Source organism: Hyperolius riggenbachi, chromosome 10 (assembly GCF_040937935.1).
Source record: "Hyperolius riggenbachi isolate aHypRig1 chromosome 10, aHypRig1.pri, whole genome shotgun sequence".
In the NCBI taxonomy this organism is placed as follows: domain Eukaryota; kingdom Metazoa; phylum Chordata; class Amphibia; order Anura; family Hyperoliidae; genus Hyperolius; species Hyperolius riggenbachi.
Window position 1 is genome coordinate 284940649 of NC_090655.1, and position 16736 is coordinate 284957384.

At 44.6% G+C, this 16736-nt stretch overlaps 1 protein-coding gene across 1 annotated transcript; it reads left to right on the top strand.

Annotated features, from left to right (window-relative positions):
• Nucleotides 1–2124: 2124 nt before the first annotated feature.
• Nucleotides 2125–16734, top strand: LOC137537265 (oocyte zinc finger protein XlCOF7.2-like; the record flags this gene model as incomplete). Its single annotated transcript, XM_068259351.1, has 7 exons — nt 2125–2186; nt 8663–8782; nt 8902–9036; nt 9122–9245; nt 10043–10140; nt 10253–10613; nt 16115–16734. Coding segments are annotated over exons 1-7 (1503 nt in total), but the record flags the coding sequence as incomplete, so codon positions are not given.
• Between the last annotated feature and the right edge of the window lie 2 nt (nt 16735–16736).

The window sequence follows — 16736 nt, forward strand, 5'->3', positions numbered from 1 at the left end:
CACCATTATACCACCAACACTACATGCTGAAACTTCTTGGAGCAGACTTACTTCCTGCCTCCAAAAGACACACATACATCCCCATAAAATCATTCAACAGCAACTGTGTGCCTTGTGTTACACAGTCTCTGTGGCACAATTGGTTAGCGCGTTTGGCTGATAACTGCAAGGTTGGTGGTTCATGCCCACCCAGGCATGGCCTTGCCTTTTGTGTTCAACAGTTGTCCGAAGAGAACCCCAGGTAGCCATATAGATTCCTCTCTCTCTCTCTCTCTCTCTCGTAGGGATGGTCACCGCTTTCCGCAGAATTGTATTTTCCGCAATTTTAGGCGGAAATTGGTCATTCCATTCCGTTTGGTCGGAACGGAATTGCTTTATCAATCCGGCAGAATTCCGAAATTGCCTGTGAAATTCTGCCAGTATCCGTTGATGGTTTTAAGCTGAAAATTCAGTTCAATGGCATCAAGTCCTAGAGAGAGAGAGAGAGCTCATTTTTCTCTTGGGTATATCACAATGGTACATGTTAGGCTGGCTTCAGCATGTAGCATTATAGTGTGTTGTGTTGGTGGTATAATGGTTAGGATAGCAGCCTACCAAGCGGTAGGCCTGGGTTCGATTCCTGGCCAATGTATGTGAGGTTGCTTTTGAAATCCTACAAATCCCTAAGCAAGCTCATTTTTCTCTTGGATATATCACAATGGTACATGCTAGGCTGGCTTCAGCATGTAGTGGTGGTATAGTGGGGAGCATAGCTGCCTTCAAAGCAGTTGACCTGGGTTCGATTCCCGGCCAATGTATGTAAGCTGGCTTTTGAAATCCTACAATTCCCTGGAAGATGAAACCCTCCTCCGTGAGGGAGGAAGGAGAAAAGGAGTCTGTTGAGTAGAAATGTTTCTTATTAGGCAGAAATTGGAATTCCGTAAAATTCAGCGGAATTTCGTAATTTTCCGGGGAAATTCCGCCATAGTGATATAGCTATTTCGTTCCATCACAATGGAACCGGAATCATCAAATTCCGTCCAGAATCACAGAATTTTTAATTCCGCTGAATCCAGCGACCATCCCTAGTTATCACATCCTATTATGCAATTGATGTGTAAAGGAATTTAAGCACAAAACTACTTCTGCCTGCAGCGGGCGGCTATAGGCGTTATTGTCTCCCCCACATTACTGAGCCACCGACATCTAAATACGTTTAGTACAAATTTCCTCTCACTGCAAGATTGTATTAGTCCTTTGTAGATAGATTATACACTGTAATTTTTATTAAAAAAAAAAAAAAAACATTTTTCTGTATCATATTTATTATGATAATTATCAATCATATCAAATGTATTTGCACTTCAGTGACATCCCTGCTGACTAGTGTGGGCTTCTGCTTTATGTAGATTTGGGGCAAGACAGTTAATAAACACAATTCTAAGGTAACTGGGACTGGTGTGTAGCATTAAAGGACAACTGAAGTGAGAGGGATATGGAGGCTGCCATATTTATTTCCTTGTAAACAATACCAGTTGCCTGGCTATCCTGCTGATCCTCTGCCTCCAATGCTTTTAGCCATAGACCCTGAACAAGCATGCAGCAGATCAGGTGTTTCTGACATTATTGTCAGATCTGACAAGACTAGCTGCATGCTTGTTCCTGGTGTGATTCACACACTACTGCAGCCAAATAGATTAGCATGGCTTCAAGGAAATTGTTAAAGGTTAAAAGGAAATAAATATGTCAGCCTCCATATACTAAGTTCTCACTACAGTTGTCCTTAAAAAAATAGCTGTCAGTGTAGGGGTTGAGAAATGACTCTATCAAGTGCGATTCTGACAACTGGCCACTAGATGGCAGCAGAGAATGAACTGTAATTACATTTGTGCTAATGTCGTCTTTTGTTGCCTTATGATCACCACATAATTGCGATCTGAATATTTCCCTGTGTACAGAGGTATAAAACTCCTATACATTTGCTAACTGCACTCACTACATGACTCTACAGTAAGGGCAGACAGTACTATGTATGTATAGATACCGCCTGCCAGTCTACAAAATGGCGACCCCAGCCTCACAGGTGCATGTATGATGTCATGATGCCACCGCCCACTGGCTGCCATTTCCCAGAAGTCCCTGAGAGTGTGTGTGCTGTACACATGGCAGATGCAGAGGTGCCCAATCATGAGACTCCATTGTTACAGGTGAGCCTGATTCATTTATCACCCGCACCCCAGCACCTTCTACTCCTGATGGGCATTATAGCACACCTGAAGTGACAGTGATATGCAGGCTGACATATGTATTTCCTTTTATACAATGCAAGCAGTGGCATATCTACAATTCATGAGGCCCCAGCAAAACTTTAATGCCCCCCCCCCCAATGTTCCTTGCCTCCCCTGGATGCCCTTCACAGCTTGGAGGCCCATCTCACAAAGGTCATAAAACAACTGGGGCAATCATGATCTTCACACCCATAACAAGTGTAGCCACAAACTCACCCAGTGGCATAGCTACAGTCCTCTGGGGCCCTGAAGCTGAAATATGGACCCTGCCCCCCCCCCCACCCTATACCTCCAGTATAGCTAGCCAGGAATAGGGGCCCCAGTATAGGTAACCAGGAATAGGGGCCCCCAGTATAGGTAACCAGGGATAGGTGCTCCCAGTATAGGTAACCAGGAATAGGGGCCCCCAGTTTTGGTAGACAGGTTTAGGATCTCCAGTATAGGCAACCTTGGAATAGGTGCCTCAGTATAGATAGCCAGGAATAGGTGCCTCAGTATAGATAGCCAGGGATAGGTGCCTCAGTATAGATAGCCAGGGATAGGTGCCTCAGTATAGATAGCCAGGGATAGGTGCCTCAGTATAGATAGCCAGGAGTAGGTGCCTCAGTATAGATAGCCAGGAATAGGTGCCTCAGTATAGATAGCCAGGAATAGGTGCCTCAGTATAGATAGCCAGGAATAGGTGCCTCAGTATAGGTAGCCAGGGATGGGTGCCTCAGTATAGGTAGCCAGGGATGGGTGCCTCAGTATAGGTAGCCAGGGATGGGTGCCTCAGTGTAGGTAGCCAGGGATGGGTGCCTCAGTGTAGGTAGTTAGGGATGAGTGCTTCAGTATAGGTAGCCAGGGATAGGTGTCTCAGTATAGATAGCCAGGGATGGGTGCCTTAGTATAGGTAGCCAGGGATGGGTGCCTCAGTATAGGTAGCCAGGGATGGGTGCCTCAGTATAGGTAGCCAGGGATGGGTGCCTCAGTATAGGTAGCCAGGGATGGGTGCCTCAGTATAGGTAGCCAGGGATGGGTGCCTCAGTGTAGGTAGCCAGGGATGGGTGCCTCAGTGTTGGTAGTTAGGGATGGGTGCTTCAGTATAGGTAGCCAGGGATGGGTGCTTCAGTATAGGTAGCCAGGGATAGGTGCTACAGTATAGATAGCCAGGAATAGGTGCCTCAGTATAGCTAGCCAGGGATAGGTGCTACAGTATAGATAGCCAGGATTAGGTACCTCAGTATAGATAGCCAGGATTAGGTACCTCAGTATAGATAGCCAGGATTAGGTACCTCAGTATAGATAGCCAGGATTAGGTACCTCAGTATAGATAGCCAGGATTAGGTACCTCAGTATAGATAGCCAGGATTAGGTACCTCAGTATAGATAGCCAGGATTAGGTACCTCAGTATAGATAGCCAGGATTAGGTACCTCAGTATAGATAGCCAGGATTAGGTACCTCAGTATAGATAGCCAGGATTAGGTACCTCAGTATAGATAGCCAGGAGTAGGTGCCTCAGTATAGATAGCCAGGAGTAGGTACCTCAGTATAGATAGCCAGGAATAGGTACCTCAGTATAGATAGCCAGGAATAGGTACCTCAGTATAGATAGCCAGGAATAGGTACCTCAGTATAGATAGCCAGGAATAGGTACCTCAGTATAGATAGCCAGGAATAGGTACCTCAGTATAGATAGCCAGGAATAGGTACCTCAGTATAGATAGCCAGGAATAGGTACCTCAGTATAGATAGCCAGGAATAGGTACCTCAGTATAGATAGCCAGGAATAGGTGCCTCAGTATAGATAGCCAGGGATAGGTGCCTCAGTATAGATAGGTAGGAATGGGTGCCTCAGTATAGATAGCCAGGGATGGGTGCCTCAGTATAGATAGCGAGGAATAGGTGCCTCAGTATAGATAGCCAGGGATAGGTGCCTCAGTATAGATAGCCAGGGATAGGTGCCTCAGTATAGATAGTCAGGGATAGGGGCCTCGGTATAGATAGCCAGGGATAGATGCCTCGGTATAGATAGCCAGGGATAGGGGCCTCGGTGTAGATAGCCAGGGATAGGGGCCTCGGTATAGATAGCCAGGGATAGGGGCCTCGGTATAGATAGCCAGGAATAGGGGTCTCAGTATAGATAGCCAGGGATAGGTGCCACGGTATAGATAGCCAGGGATAGGTGCCTTATTATAGGTAGCCAGGAATATGTGCCTCAGTATAGGAAGCCAGGAATAGGTGCCTCAGTATCGGTAGCCAGGAATAGGTGCCTCAGTATAGATAGTCAGAGATAGATGCCTCAGTATAGATAGGCAGGAATGGGTGCCTCAGTATAGATAGGTAGGAATGGATGCCTCAGTATAGATAGCAAGGGATAGGTGCCTCAGTATAGATAGCCAGGAATAGGTCCCTCAGTATAGATAGCAAGGGATCTGTGCCTCAGTATAGATAGCCAGGGATGGGTGCCTCAGGATAGATAGCCAGGGATGGGTTTCTCAGTGTAGATAGCCAGGGATGGGTGCCTCAGTATAGATAGCCAGGCATGGGTGCCTCAGTATAGATAGCCAGGCGTGGGTGCCTCAGTATAGATAACCAGGCATGGGTGCTTTAGTATAGATAGCCAGAGATGGGTGCCTCAGTATAGATAGTCAGGGATGGGTGCCTCAGTATAGATAGTCAGGGATAGGTTCCTCAGTATAGGTAGCCAGGGATAGGTGCCTCAGTATAGATAGCCAGGGATGGGTGCCTCAGTATAGATAGCCAGGGATAGGTGCCTCAGTATAGATAGCCAGGGATAGGTGCCTCAGTATAGATAGCCAGGGATAGGTGCCTCAGTATAGATAGCCAGGGATGGGTGCCTCAGTATAGATAACCAGGGATAGGTTTCTCAGTATAGGTAGCCAGGGATAGGTGCCTCAGTATAGATAGCCAGGGATGGGTGCCTCAGTATAGATAACCAGGGATAGGTTCCTCAGTATAGGTAGCCAGGGATAGGTGCCTCAGTATAGATAGCCAGGGATGGGTGCCTCAGTATAGATAGCCAAGGATGGGTGTCTCAGTATAGATAGCCAGGGATAGGTGCCTCAGTATAGATAGCCAGGGATAGGTGCCTCAGTATAGATAGCCAGGGATGGGTGCCTCAGTATAGATAGTCAGGGATAGGTTCTTCAGTATAGATAGCCAGGGATAGGTGCCTCAGTATAGATAGCCAGGGATGGGTGCCTTAGTATAGATAGCCAGGGATGGGTGTCTCAGTATAGATAGCCAGGGATGGGTGTCTCAGTATAGATAGCCAGGGATGGGTGCCTCAGTATAGATAGCCAGGAATAGGTACCTCAGTATAGGTAGCCAGGGATAGGTGCCTCAGTATAGATAGCCAGGGATGGGTGCCTCAGTATAGATAGCCAGGGATGGGTGCCTCAGTATAGATAGCCAGGGATGGGTGTCTCAGTATAGATGATGATGATAATAATAATAATAATAATAATCCGAACATTTATATAGCGCTTTTCTCCTGTTGGACTCAAAGCGCTCAAGAGCTGCAGCCACTGGGACGCGCTCAGGAGGCCACCCTGCAGTGTTAGGGAGTCTTGCCTTGAACTCCTTACTGAATAGGTACTTGACCTAGCCAGGATAGCCAGGTATAGATAGCCAGGAATAGGTGCCTCCGTATAGATAGCCAGGGATGGGTGCCTCAGTATAGATAGCCAGGGATAGGTGCCTCAGTATAGATGGTCAGGAATAGGTTCCTCAGAATAGATAGCCAGGAATGGGTTCCTCAGTATAGATAGCCAGGGATGGGTGCCTCAGTATAGATAGCCAGGGATAGGTGCCTCAGTATAGATAGCCAGGGATGGGTGCCTCAGTATAGATAGCCAGGGATGGGTGCCTCAGTATAGATAGCCAGGGATAGGTGCCTCAGTATAGATAGCCAGGGATAGGTGCCTCAGTATAGATAGTCAAAGATAGATGCCTCAGTATAGATAGTCAGGAATAGGTTCCTCAGTATAGATAGCCAGGAATGGGTTCCTCAGTATAGATAGCCAGGGATAGGTACCTCAGTATAGATAGCCAGGAATGGGTGCCTCAGTATAGATAGCCAGGAATGGGTGCCTCAGTATAGATAGGTAGGGATAGGTGCCTCAGTATAGATAGGTAGGGATGGGTGCCTCAGTATAGATAGCCAGGAATAGGTGCCTCAGTATAGATAGCCAGGAATGGGTTCCTCAGTATAGATAGCAAGGGATAGGTGCCTCAGTATAGATAGCCAGGAATGGGTGCCTCAGTATAGATAGGTAGGGATGGGTGCCTCAGTATAGATAGCCAGGAATAGGTGCCTCAGTATAAATAGCCAGGAATAGGTGCCTCAGTATAGATAGCCAGGAATAGGTGCCTCAGTATAGATAGCCAGGAATGGGTGCCTCAGTATAGATAGTCAGGGATAGGTGCCTCAGTATAGATAGAACAAATTGTAAAGTTCAAAACGCTCAAACCCCCTACTAGTTCAACCAATGGGTGCAGGATCTGGGAAGCCAAGCCAGTCCACAAATATGTACAGAAGGATCCGCAAACCAAGCAGTGGTAGAAAAACGCTGGTATTCTTTATTCAGGAATTCCACATGGCAAATGCAATAAAATCACAAGGTTCAACTAACGCCTGTCGGGCTTACAATCTGCCCTTAGTCATAGTTAAAAGTGAACCTGCAAGGGGAGGGCTTTATGTAGGTGGGAGGAGAAAAAACTCCACCCTATACCTCAACCAGCCATCGCCTTAAAGGGAATATTACAGGTATACACATTATGGAAATATATCACCTTAAAGGAGACATTGCAAGTGTACACAATATATAGATGTGCTAAAAGGATTATAGAGTAATAACAAACATCAGAAAAGACTAAAAAGTAATGTAAAAAGTTACCACTGGAAGGAACATTAGAGCCTTAAGATTACATATAATAGCCTATTCAACAAAGGAAAAGGGGAGAGAGGGGGGGGGGGGGGGGGGGAGAGATATATGAGCCCTGTATATAGAGGGAAATAAGGGGAAAACAAACATGTAAATTCAACAGTCATAAACTAGGTTTAAATCCCAGCGTGTATTAAGACCCCTAGGAGTGCGAGTGTCCATCTTATGGATCCAATAAGCTTCTCGCCTCAAGAGTCATTTGTGGGTGTCACTACCTCTCTTAGGACTCACTATACATTCCACCCCTTGAAAGGTAAAGGAGGAAAGATTGTCCCCGTGAACATTCTCAAAGTGTTTAGAGACTGCCGACTTTTTAAACGTTTTCCAATTGGTGCCACAGTAATGATCAGCAATGCGGGCTCTCAGATTGCGAGTGGTACACCCCACATATTGTAAGCGACAAGAGGTGCAAGAAATAACATAGATAACGCACCTCGTGTTGCAATTTACATACTGTTTGATGGGGAGACTATTACCAGTCGCAAAAGAAAAAACAGAGGAACCCTTTTTGTGACAATGGCAGTAATTGCACATTGAAAACCCACACGGGTAAGATCCCACTGTAGTAAGCCAGGTGGGGGTGCGAGACGAAAGGGTAGATTGGAAACAGCTAGGAGAAAGAATAGACCCCAAGGTAAGTGCCCGTCTAGCAGAGAAGCGACACCCCTGTTTCAAAATGGCTTTAAATTTAGAATCGGAATTTAGCACTGGAAGATATTTCCTCACAATATTTGTGATTTTATTAAATTCAAGGCTGTATTTTGTGACAAAGGTCACCCTATCATCCCGATCCCCACCGCGGCTCCTGATTAACAGTTCACTACGTGGTCTCCTTGTGCCTCTAAAACGTCCCCAGGCTTACTGTTTCTTAGTATATCCTCTTTGTCTCAATCTGTCCTCAACCAAGTTACATTCCTGTTCCAATTCCACAGGGCTGGAACAGTTACGAGCTGCCCGAGTAAATTCCCCTGTAGGAACAAACCGAACCAAAATTCCCCTGTAGGAACAAACCGAACCAAAATTCCCCTGTAGGAACAAACCGAACCAAAATTCCCTGGTAGAAACAAACCGAACCAAAATTCCCCTGTAGGAACAAACCGAAAAACCAGGTAGCTCCTAGTTTGGAGCCTATTACCTGTAATGTGGTTAATCTTTCTAATTACACCCTCTCCTCAGATCAGGTTAAGCAATGTATGACCTATTCCGATATAGTAAACTTACATAATAAACTAGTTTTCCTGGTCCCTTGGAATTTACTATAAAGGGATTCTACTTTGCACATGTAGCTATAAGCCAGCTTATTATGCTTTCCTGCAATACTCTGCATAGCCCCACCACCCACAAGTGACAGCAATGGGGAGTGCTGGGGGGGATCCTGTATTGGTAGTTTCACCACTGACATCCATATAACCTAGATTATCCTCCCCTTATTATCTATCCAAAGGCAGCAGCATCCTGTACAGATCACATGACCACATCACTGAGGATGGAGGAGGACCAGAGTCACATGACTGAGAGGATATTCAACCTCACCCTGGAGATCATCTATTTGCTGACTGTAGAGGTGAGGAGGATTCTGGGAGGTCACATGACATATCTTTATTAATAAAACACACCTAACTGGAGAGGTGAAAGTGAATTCTTGTACAGTCATGCAACATTAATGTTCCTCTTTCCATACAGAGTTTTCCTCTAGTGAAGTCTGGTGATCATGTGACCATCACGGTGTCCCCACCTCATTCCCTGATATCTGAGGGACATAACAAGCAGAAGATTCTGGAAATCACCAGGAAGATGATGGAGCTCCTGACGGGAGAGGTGAGCTGCACTGGGAATTATGGGACATTATCCAGTGAGAGCAAAGGGTGTGTCTGGGCTTTAACTGTATCATTGTGTATGTCAGGTTCCTATGAGATGTCAGGATGTCACCGTCAGTTTGTCCATGGAGGAGGGGCAGTATATAGAAGGACACCAGGACCTCTACAAGGACGCCAGGATGGAGAATCAGCCGCCCCTCACATCACCGGGTAAGAGGAGATTCTTTATTACTTGTTATGGAGAAAGCAGTGCTTGGGGTCCTCCTAGATCCCCCTCATCAGATAAACACAAACAGACAATGACCTCAATTCACTAAGGGCAGTTTGGCGCAAATAAAAAAAAAGCGTTTGGTAAAATACTGAATTCTGTATTTAAGACTTTTCTTTCCCAAGTGCACCAAGATTGTCACACATGCTGTAATAGGTAATTTACTGAGAAATGTTGCTTCAGTTTAGTAAGACCTGCTCGGTAATGCAGAAGTCTCACAGCTGTGGAGGAGGTCTCTGCAGCAAGCTGAGGTCCTCTCCTACAAGTGTCTGCATAACCCATTCCTGTGTGACAGCTTACTAGAGAGTAAAGGGCTTCCTGCATCCCTTTAAATGTGTATGCGTGCCACTAAAGGGCCTCTTCTGTGTACCAGTATATAGCTCGGCATGTCTAAAGGGATACAGGAAAGCCTCTGTAAATGTCTCTTTATTGTATTTTGTTTATCTTTCTGATGTACCGCCCAGTAGTGCATCTGATCAAATGAGGTGAGTAGCAGGACCAGGTGGCTCTTCCTATTGGCTTTCTCCCTTGTCTGTCAATTTTACCACATGCTGTTTTCTAGTTATCGACGGTTCCAGCCAGATCTTAAAAATACCCAACACTTATTTGTTTTACCAAATGCTGTTAGCGTAGGGAATTGACATTTTGTATTTATTTACTGCACAAGCCGGTAATTTACCTTACTAGTCTGTAATTTTTACTTTCCATAGTATTCAGTCTTTGTGTGTGTTTCCTACAGATGTATGCAGTAACAGAAATCCACCAAAGAGATATACAGGTCCTCTTTATAAACGTGGTTGTCTACAGGAATATCCCACCACCCCTCACCCTTATCAGGTAGGTGGAATTGAATGTCATTAGAGACCACAAGCTATGTGACATGGTTTCCTGTTGTCTATGCTGTTATCTGTGTTTACATTATAAAGTGCTTCTTATTCTGTGCACTTAGTGTGGAGAACTGATATATGAAAGTGCTGTGGTTAAAGAGGAAGAAGAAGAGACGTATGTGAGGAGTGATCAGCATTCTATGGAGGAGGGTGTCATGATGGGGACAAGTAAAGAGGAAGAAGAAGAGATGTATGTGAGGAGTGATCAGCATTCTATGGAGGAGGGTGTCATGATGAGGACAAGTAAAGAGGAAGAAGAAAAGACATATGTGAGGAGTGATCAGAAGGCTATGGAGGAGGGAGACATGAGGACAATTAAACAGGAAGAAGACACATATGTGAGGAGTGATCAGCAGCCTATGGAGGAGGGGAACCTGATTGGGACATCTAGGGAGGAAGACATTATTACAAGGATGAGAATTGGTGAGTGATAAATAAATAGATATTCAATAGCCTTATTAAACTGAGTAACAGATATGTCCCTGCTGGGCACAGTATAGATCATCTTCCTCTCAGTATGTGGGGTAATATTACCACAGTTTCATGAATCTACCCCTTTGATACAATGTAAAGCAGTCAGTGTACAGCTTGTATAATGGTGTAAATTTGCTGTCTCACCAACATAACTCAACACACAGCCATTAATGTCTAATCCGCTGGCAACAAAAGTGAGGACACCCCTAAGTGACAAATGTCAAAATTCTACTCAATTAGACATTTCAGGGCCCAATCCAATTCACTTACTTCCTAAGTTTTCTCCTTGGTGATAATTTCATATCTTATCAGTAAATGGCCTTTTAAGCCACCAGCAAGCAACAACAAATATGTACTTTGAATAATTTTACAGTACTTTTTCATTTGCAGAGTGTTTAAACAGAAGATGAAAAATGTCCTAGGAGAGAACTTAGAAGAGGAAGGGAATTGGTTCCGGCCCTTTCCCTCCCTGAGGTCATGTGACTGGTTAGTGTTACAAGGTCTCAGGTGTGAATGGGGAGCAGGTGTGGTACATTTGGTGTTATCGCTCTCACACTCCCTCATACTGGTCACTGGAAGCTCAGCATGGCTCCTCATGGCAGAGAACTCTCTGAGGAGCTTAAAAAAGAATTGTAGCTCCATATAAAGATGGCCTAGGCTATAAGAAGATTGCCAACACTCTGACACTGAGCTGCAGCATGGTGGCCAAGACCATACAGAGGTTTAACAGGGCAGGTTCCACTCAGAATATGCCTTGCCATGGGCGACCAAGGAAGCTTAGTAAACATGCTCATTGTCATAGACAGAGAGGTACGGAGAGAGAGAGAGACACCAAGTGTGTATACACACACACTGCGCACAAACACAGACACAGACACTCTCTCTCATTCCGTTGCTGTCCTACACAGGCTTGCTGTAATCGTCCTGGCAGCAGTGGGTGGAGCTACATCCTGCCTGCGTGTGCTCCTCCCCTCTCCACCTACTGCGTGTGAAAATAAGGTGATAACTTAAGGACTAGAGTGATAAGACAACACTCTCACTGTGAAAGCTTATCCCTATATATTAATAAGGAAAGCCTCTTTAGTGAAGCAGTGAAGTAGTTTACCATGTTAGCCATAAAAGTAAGAAGTTTTGAATCAGGGTGATACCATTAAGGGCCCTTTTCCACTAGCAATCGCTAGCGTTCACGCTGAACGCTAGCGATTGCTGAATCGCAATTAGCGGCGATTCCCCGACGTTCGCGGCCGCGATTTTGCTATGCTATGCACTGCATAGCAAAATCGCGGCAAATATCGCTCCGCCACGCGTTCGCGTTCCCGACAAAAACGAATCGCGGTAGTGGAAATGACCTACCGCGATTCCAATGTTAAAAAGCAAACCGTAGCGATTGTAAAATCGCTAGCGGTTTGCGTTTTTGCGATTCAGCCAGCGCAAACGCGCTGGTGGAAAAGGGCCCTTATAGGCTAACCTAAAAGAACAAGAGTAAGCTTCCAGCTGGGCAGCCTTCCTCAGATTTCAATCCTGTTTGCTTACAAGATGTTGGAACAGACAGCTGTATACATGCAACATCAAAAGGAATACATAGATTTTTTTGCAAGCATAAATACATGTCATTAAGATGCCTTAAATGAAACAAAGCTTGGTGTAATTGCCTTCTTAAAACAGAAGGAATTTGCAATAATTCTGTGTAAAACCTAAAGCTATAGGCTTGCTATACACCAGTGGTTCTGGATGCATGCTTGGCTTAACAAGGGCGAAAAGGTATCATTTGCATATTTAGTAGTAGTGCATTGTGGGTAACCACAAATGTTCATTTATTACTGAATAATTGCAAATTTCCTTCTGTTTTAAGAAGGCAAATTACACCAAGCGTTGCTTATTTAGTAGGAGGGCTTTTTGGTTCCTTTTATCCCCCTATACATTCCTAGTAGTTTGGGTCACCCTGAGCTGCTTGGCTACTCGGTTGTACTCGTCCAAGCCCTATTTTATACAGCCTTATCAATCCCTGCCATGTACTGATGAGGACCAAAAGTCCGAAACAGGCTGTCTACATGTGGGTTTGATATGGCTGTGTAAAACTTAAAGCTATAGGCTTGCTATACACCAGTGGTTCTGGATGCATGCTTGGCTTAACAAGGGCGAAAAGGTATCATTTGCATATTTAGTAGTAGTGCATTGTGGGTAACCACAAATGTTCATTTATTACTGAATAATTGCAAATTTCCTTCTGTTTTAAGAAGGCAAATTACACCAAGCGTTGCTTATTTAGTAGGAGGGCTTTTTGGTTCCTTTTATCCCCCTATACATTCCTAGTAGTTTGGGTCACCCTGAGCTGCTTGGCTACTCGGTTGTACTCGTCCAAGCCCTATTTTATACAGCCTTATCAATCCCTGCCATGTACTGATGAGGACCAAAAGTCCGAAACAGGCTGTCTACATGTGGGTTTGATATGGCTGTGTAAAACTTAAAGCTTTAGGCTTGCTATACACCAGCGGTTCTGGATGCTCGCTTGGCTTAACAATTGCGAAAAGGGATAATTTGCATATTTAGTAGTAGTGCATTGTGGGTAACCACAAATGTTCATTTATTACTGAATTATTGCAAATTTCCTTCTGTTTTAAGAAGGCAATTACACCAAGCTTTGCTTTTTTTAGTAGGAGGGCTTTTTGGTTCCTTTTATCCCCCTATACATTCCTAGTAGTTTGGGTCACCCTGAGCTGCTTGGCTACTCTGTTAAATGAAACAGAACATCTAAATGGGGTGAGAGGTTGTTAGCTGATTTATGACTCACACAATTGGGACTCGGACTGTCACAGAGGAATAGTGAATTCTTAGTTCACAAGTTTTAGCTACAAGCAGAATGGATGCTATATTTATCTAGGCTGAGAAAGAGTTATGGCAGTAAAGAGGAACTCCATTGAAAATAATGTAATAAAAAAGTGCTTCATTTTTTACAATAATTATGTGATTGAGTCAGGGTTTCCATTTTAAAATCTTTCCTCTCCCTGATTTACGTTCTGACATTTAGCACATGGTGACATTTTTACTGCTGGCAGGTGATGTCAGTGGAAGGAGTTGCTACTTGCTTTTTTTGGCAGTTGGAAACAGCTTTTGTTTTCCACAATGCAACAATGTTCTCACAGTGTTATGTCAGAACCATGGTCCTGACATCACACTGTGGGAGGGGTTTCAACACAATATCGGCCATACAGAGCCCCCTGATGATCCATTTGAGAAAAGGAAAATATTTCTCATGGGAAAAGGGGTATCAGCTACTGCAGGGGCCCCCAAACTTTTTCGGTCAAGGGCCTGGTCAACATACCTCAGACTGCTGGGGGGCCGGAACATACATAAAATGATGTTGAAAAACATTACAATCTAGGTATTGATTTCCCCCCAGTCATGCCTGGAGGAGAACTCCTAGCAGCAGCCGTTCAGTCATGAGGCGCTTGAACAACGTCTTGGTGCACCAGACAGTGAGGCCCACCCAGGGGACAACCTGCTTTCCAGTTGGACAGTAGTGTCACCTGATGCAGAATTGGATTGGAAGCCAGCAAATGACTGCTACAGGATGTGGATGGGTGGTGCCAGCACTGCTATTCTATAGGAGGGCTGCCGTTATTTAAAGGTGCAGTGGACCACATCTATAAGTTATCCATTTTGTGTTTGAGGGCCAGGGAAAAAGCCTCAGAGGGCCGCATTCAGCCTGCGGACCGTAGTTTGAGGACCACTGAGCTACTGATTGGGATGAAGTTCAATTCTTGGTTACGGTTTCTCTTTAAATATCATTGGCCTCATACCAATATAAAAAGTTCTTGTCTTTAATGAAGCCTTTGTCCGCAGCTTTGAACCAATTTATACATTTTTGTCTCTTCTATTAATCTCTCTTTTCATGATTTGAAGCCACAGTGACAGCCTCGAGAAAGATAGCTTCCATTCTGCTTGTAGCTAAAACTTGAGAACTTAGAATTTACGATTCCTCTGTAACAGTCCGAGTCCCAATTATGGGAGGATTGAGTACACAAGGAGTCTTATCTATTAGTCATAAATCAGCATCAGCTAACAACCTCTGAAGACACCATTTAGATGTTCTGTTTTATTTAAAGGGAACCTAAACTGAAAAGAATATGGATTTTTCCTTTTTAAAATAATACCAGTTGCCTGACTCTCCTGCTGATCCTGTGTCTCTAATACTTTTAGCCACGGCCCCTCAACAAGCATGCAGATCAGGTGCTCTGACTGAAGTCAGACTGGATTAGCTGCATGCTTGTTCCAGGTGTGTGATTCAGCCACTACTGCAGCCATAGATATCAGCAGGACTGACAAGCAACTGACATTGATTAAAAGGAAACATCTGTATCCCTCTCAGTTAAGGTTCCCTTTAAGGTATCTTAATGACATGTATTTATACTTGCAAAAAAAAAAAATTATGTATCCCTTCTGATGTTGCATGTATACAGCTGTCTGTTCCAACAGCTTGTAAGTAAACAGGAGTGAGTCTGATGAAGGCTGCCCAGCTGAAAGCTTACTCTTGTTCTTTTAAGATAGCCTATAAATGGTATCATCCCAACTCAAAACTTCTTGCTTTTTAGTGAATTGACACTTAAAATACTGATTGATGTATGGTGATGTTTTCACTTGCCTTATTATCACCAGAAGGATGTTAGTCAATTTTGGCCATTGTGTTTTATAGCATGTGAATAGTAACTGTAGAATTGAAGTGAGAGAGGAGAGAGTCAGGAATAGATACGGCACCTATTCTGCTGAACTTCTGAGACACAATCTCCTCCCCAGTTCTCCCTGAATGCCGCTGTTGCCCATCCTCTAATGGTCAATCTCCCTGCTTCTTTTACATTAAAATAAAGGTTAAGTTTTAAATAACTTTTAAACCTTCCTAACCCCGGCTTCCCCTAATCAGGCAGTCCTTGTTGTATATGAGGACGAGGTCAGCCAGATTCTCTGCTCTGCATGGCCTGACCTATATTCATCATGGGATATTATGTTAGTGGCTTGTATAATTAGCTGCTGCAGCAGGACTTGTAATTCCATTAGGAATAGCGGCCGTGTTGTTTGGCCTCGCTCTCCCTGACCTCCCCACACTGTAATCTTGGATTGCAGGTTACTATTACAGTAAGGCACTTTCTCCAACTAGAGCAGATATAGCCCCGCCCCCTTGTCATAGCCTCTGAAGAAGTGATTGTGTGTGAAACTGCCGTCAGGCTCCCAGCAACCAGCACCCACCATTATCCACCCCCGCACCGGTACGTGTTTAGTCTCTTCTTATGGACTGTGAGGTGATGATGTAACACACAGCCTACTTGTCTGCACATTGCCAAATAAAGGAAGTTGTACAGCAATGCCGACCATCCTCTTTCCTCTAATCCCTAATGATAATTGTTCCTCCCCTCAGAATTCTCTAACAGGAAGTGATGATGTTTCTCTATTTGCAGGGCGGAGTCCCGGCATCAGGAACCTCTCAGAGACTCGTCTCTCTGTATCCACAGACTGTACAACGGATGGTGATGTCACTGGACAAGAGTCTCCTGCAGATATCCTGGTTACCCCAAATATTCTCCCAGACTCGCCTCTCCTGTCTAACCCTGAGGGGCCTCATACCCAGCACAGCTCTCCCCCTGCTGGAGGGTCTTATTCCTGTTCCACATGTGGGAAAAGTTTTGATCGTAAATCAAATCTTGTCACACATGAGAGATCTCACACTGGTGAGAAGCCCTATTCATGTGCCGAGTGTGGGAAATGTTTTGTTCATAAATCAAGCCTTGTCAGTCATGAGAGATCTCACATTGGTGAGAAGCCCTATACATGTGCTGAGTGTGGGAAAAGTTTTTTATGCAAATCACATCTTATCAAACATGAGACAACTCACTTTGGAGAGAAGACCTATTCTTGTGCTGAGTGTGGGAAATGTTTTGTGAGTAAATCACATCTTGTCAGTCATGAGAGAACTCACACTGGTGAGAAGCCCTATTCATGTGCCGAGTGTGGGAAATGTTTTGCACAGAAATCAAATCTTGCAAGACATGAGCTATATCATACTGGAAAGAAGACCTATTC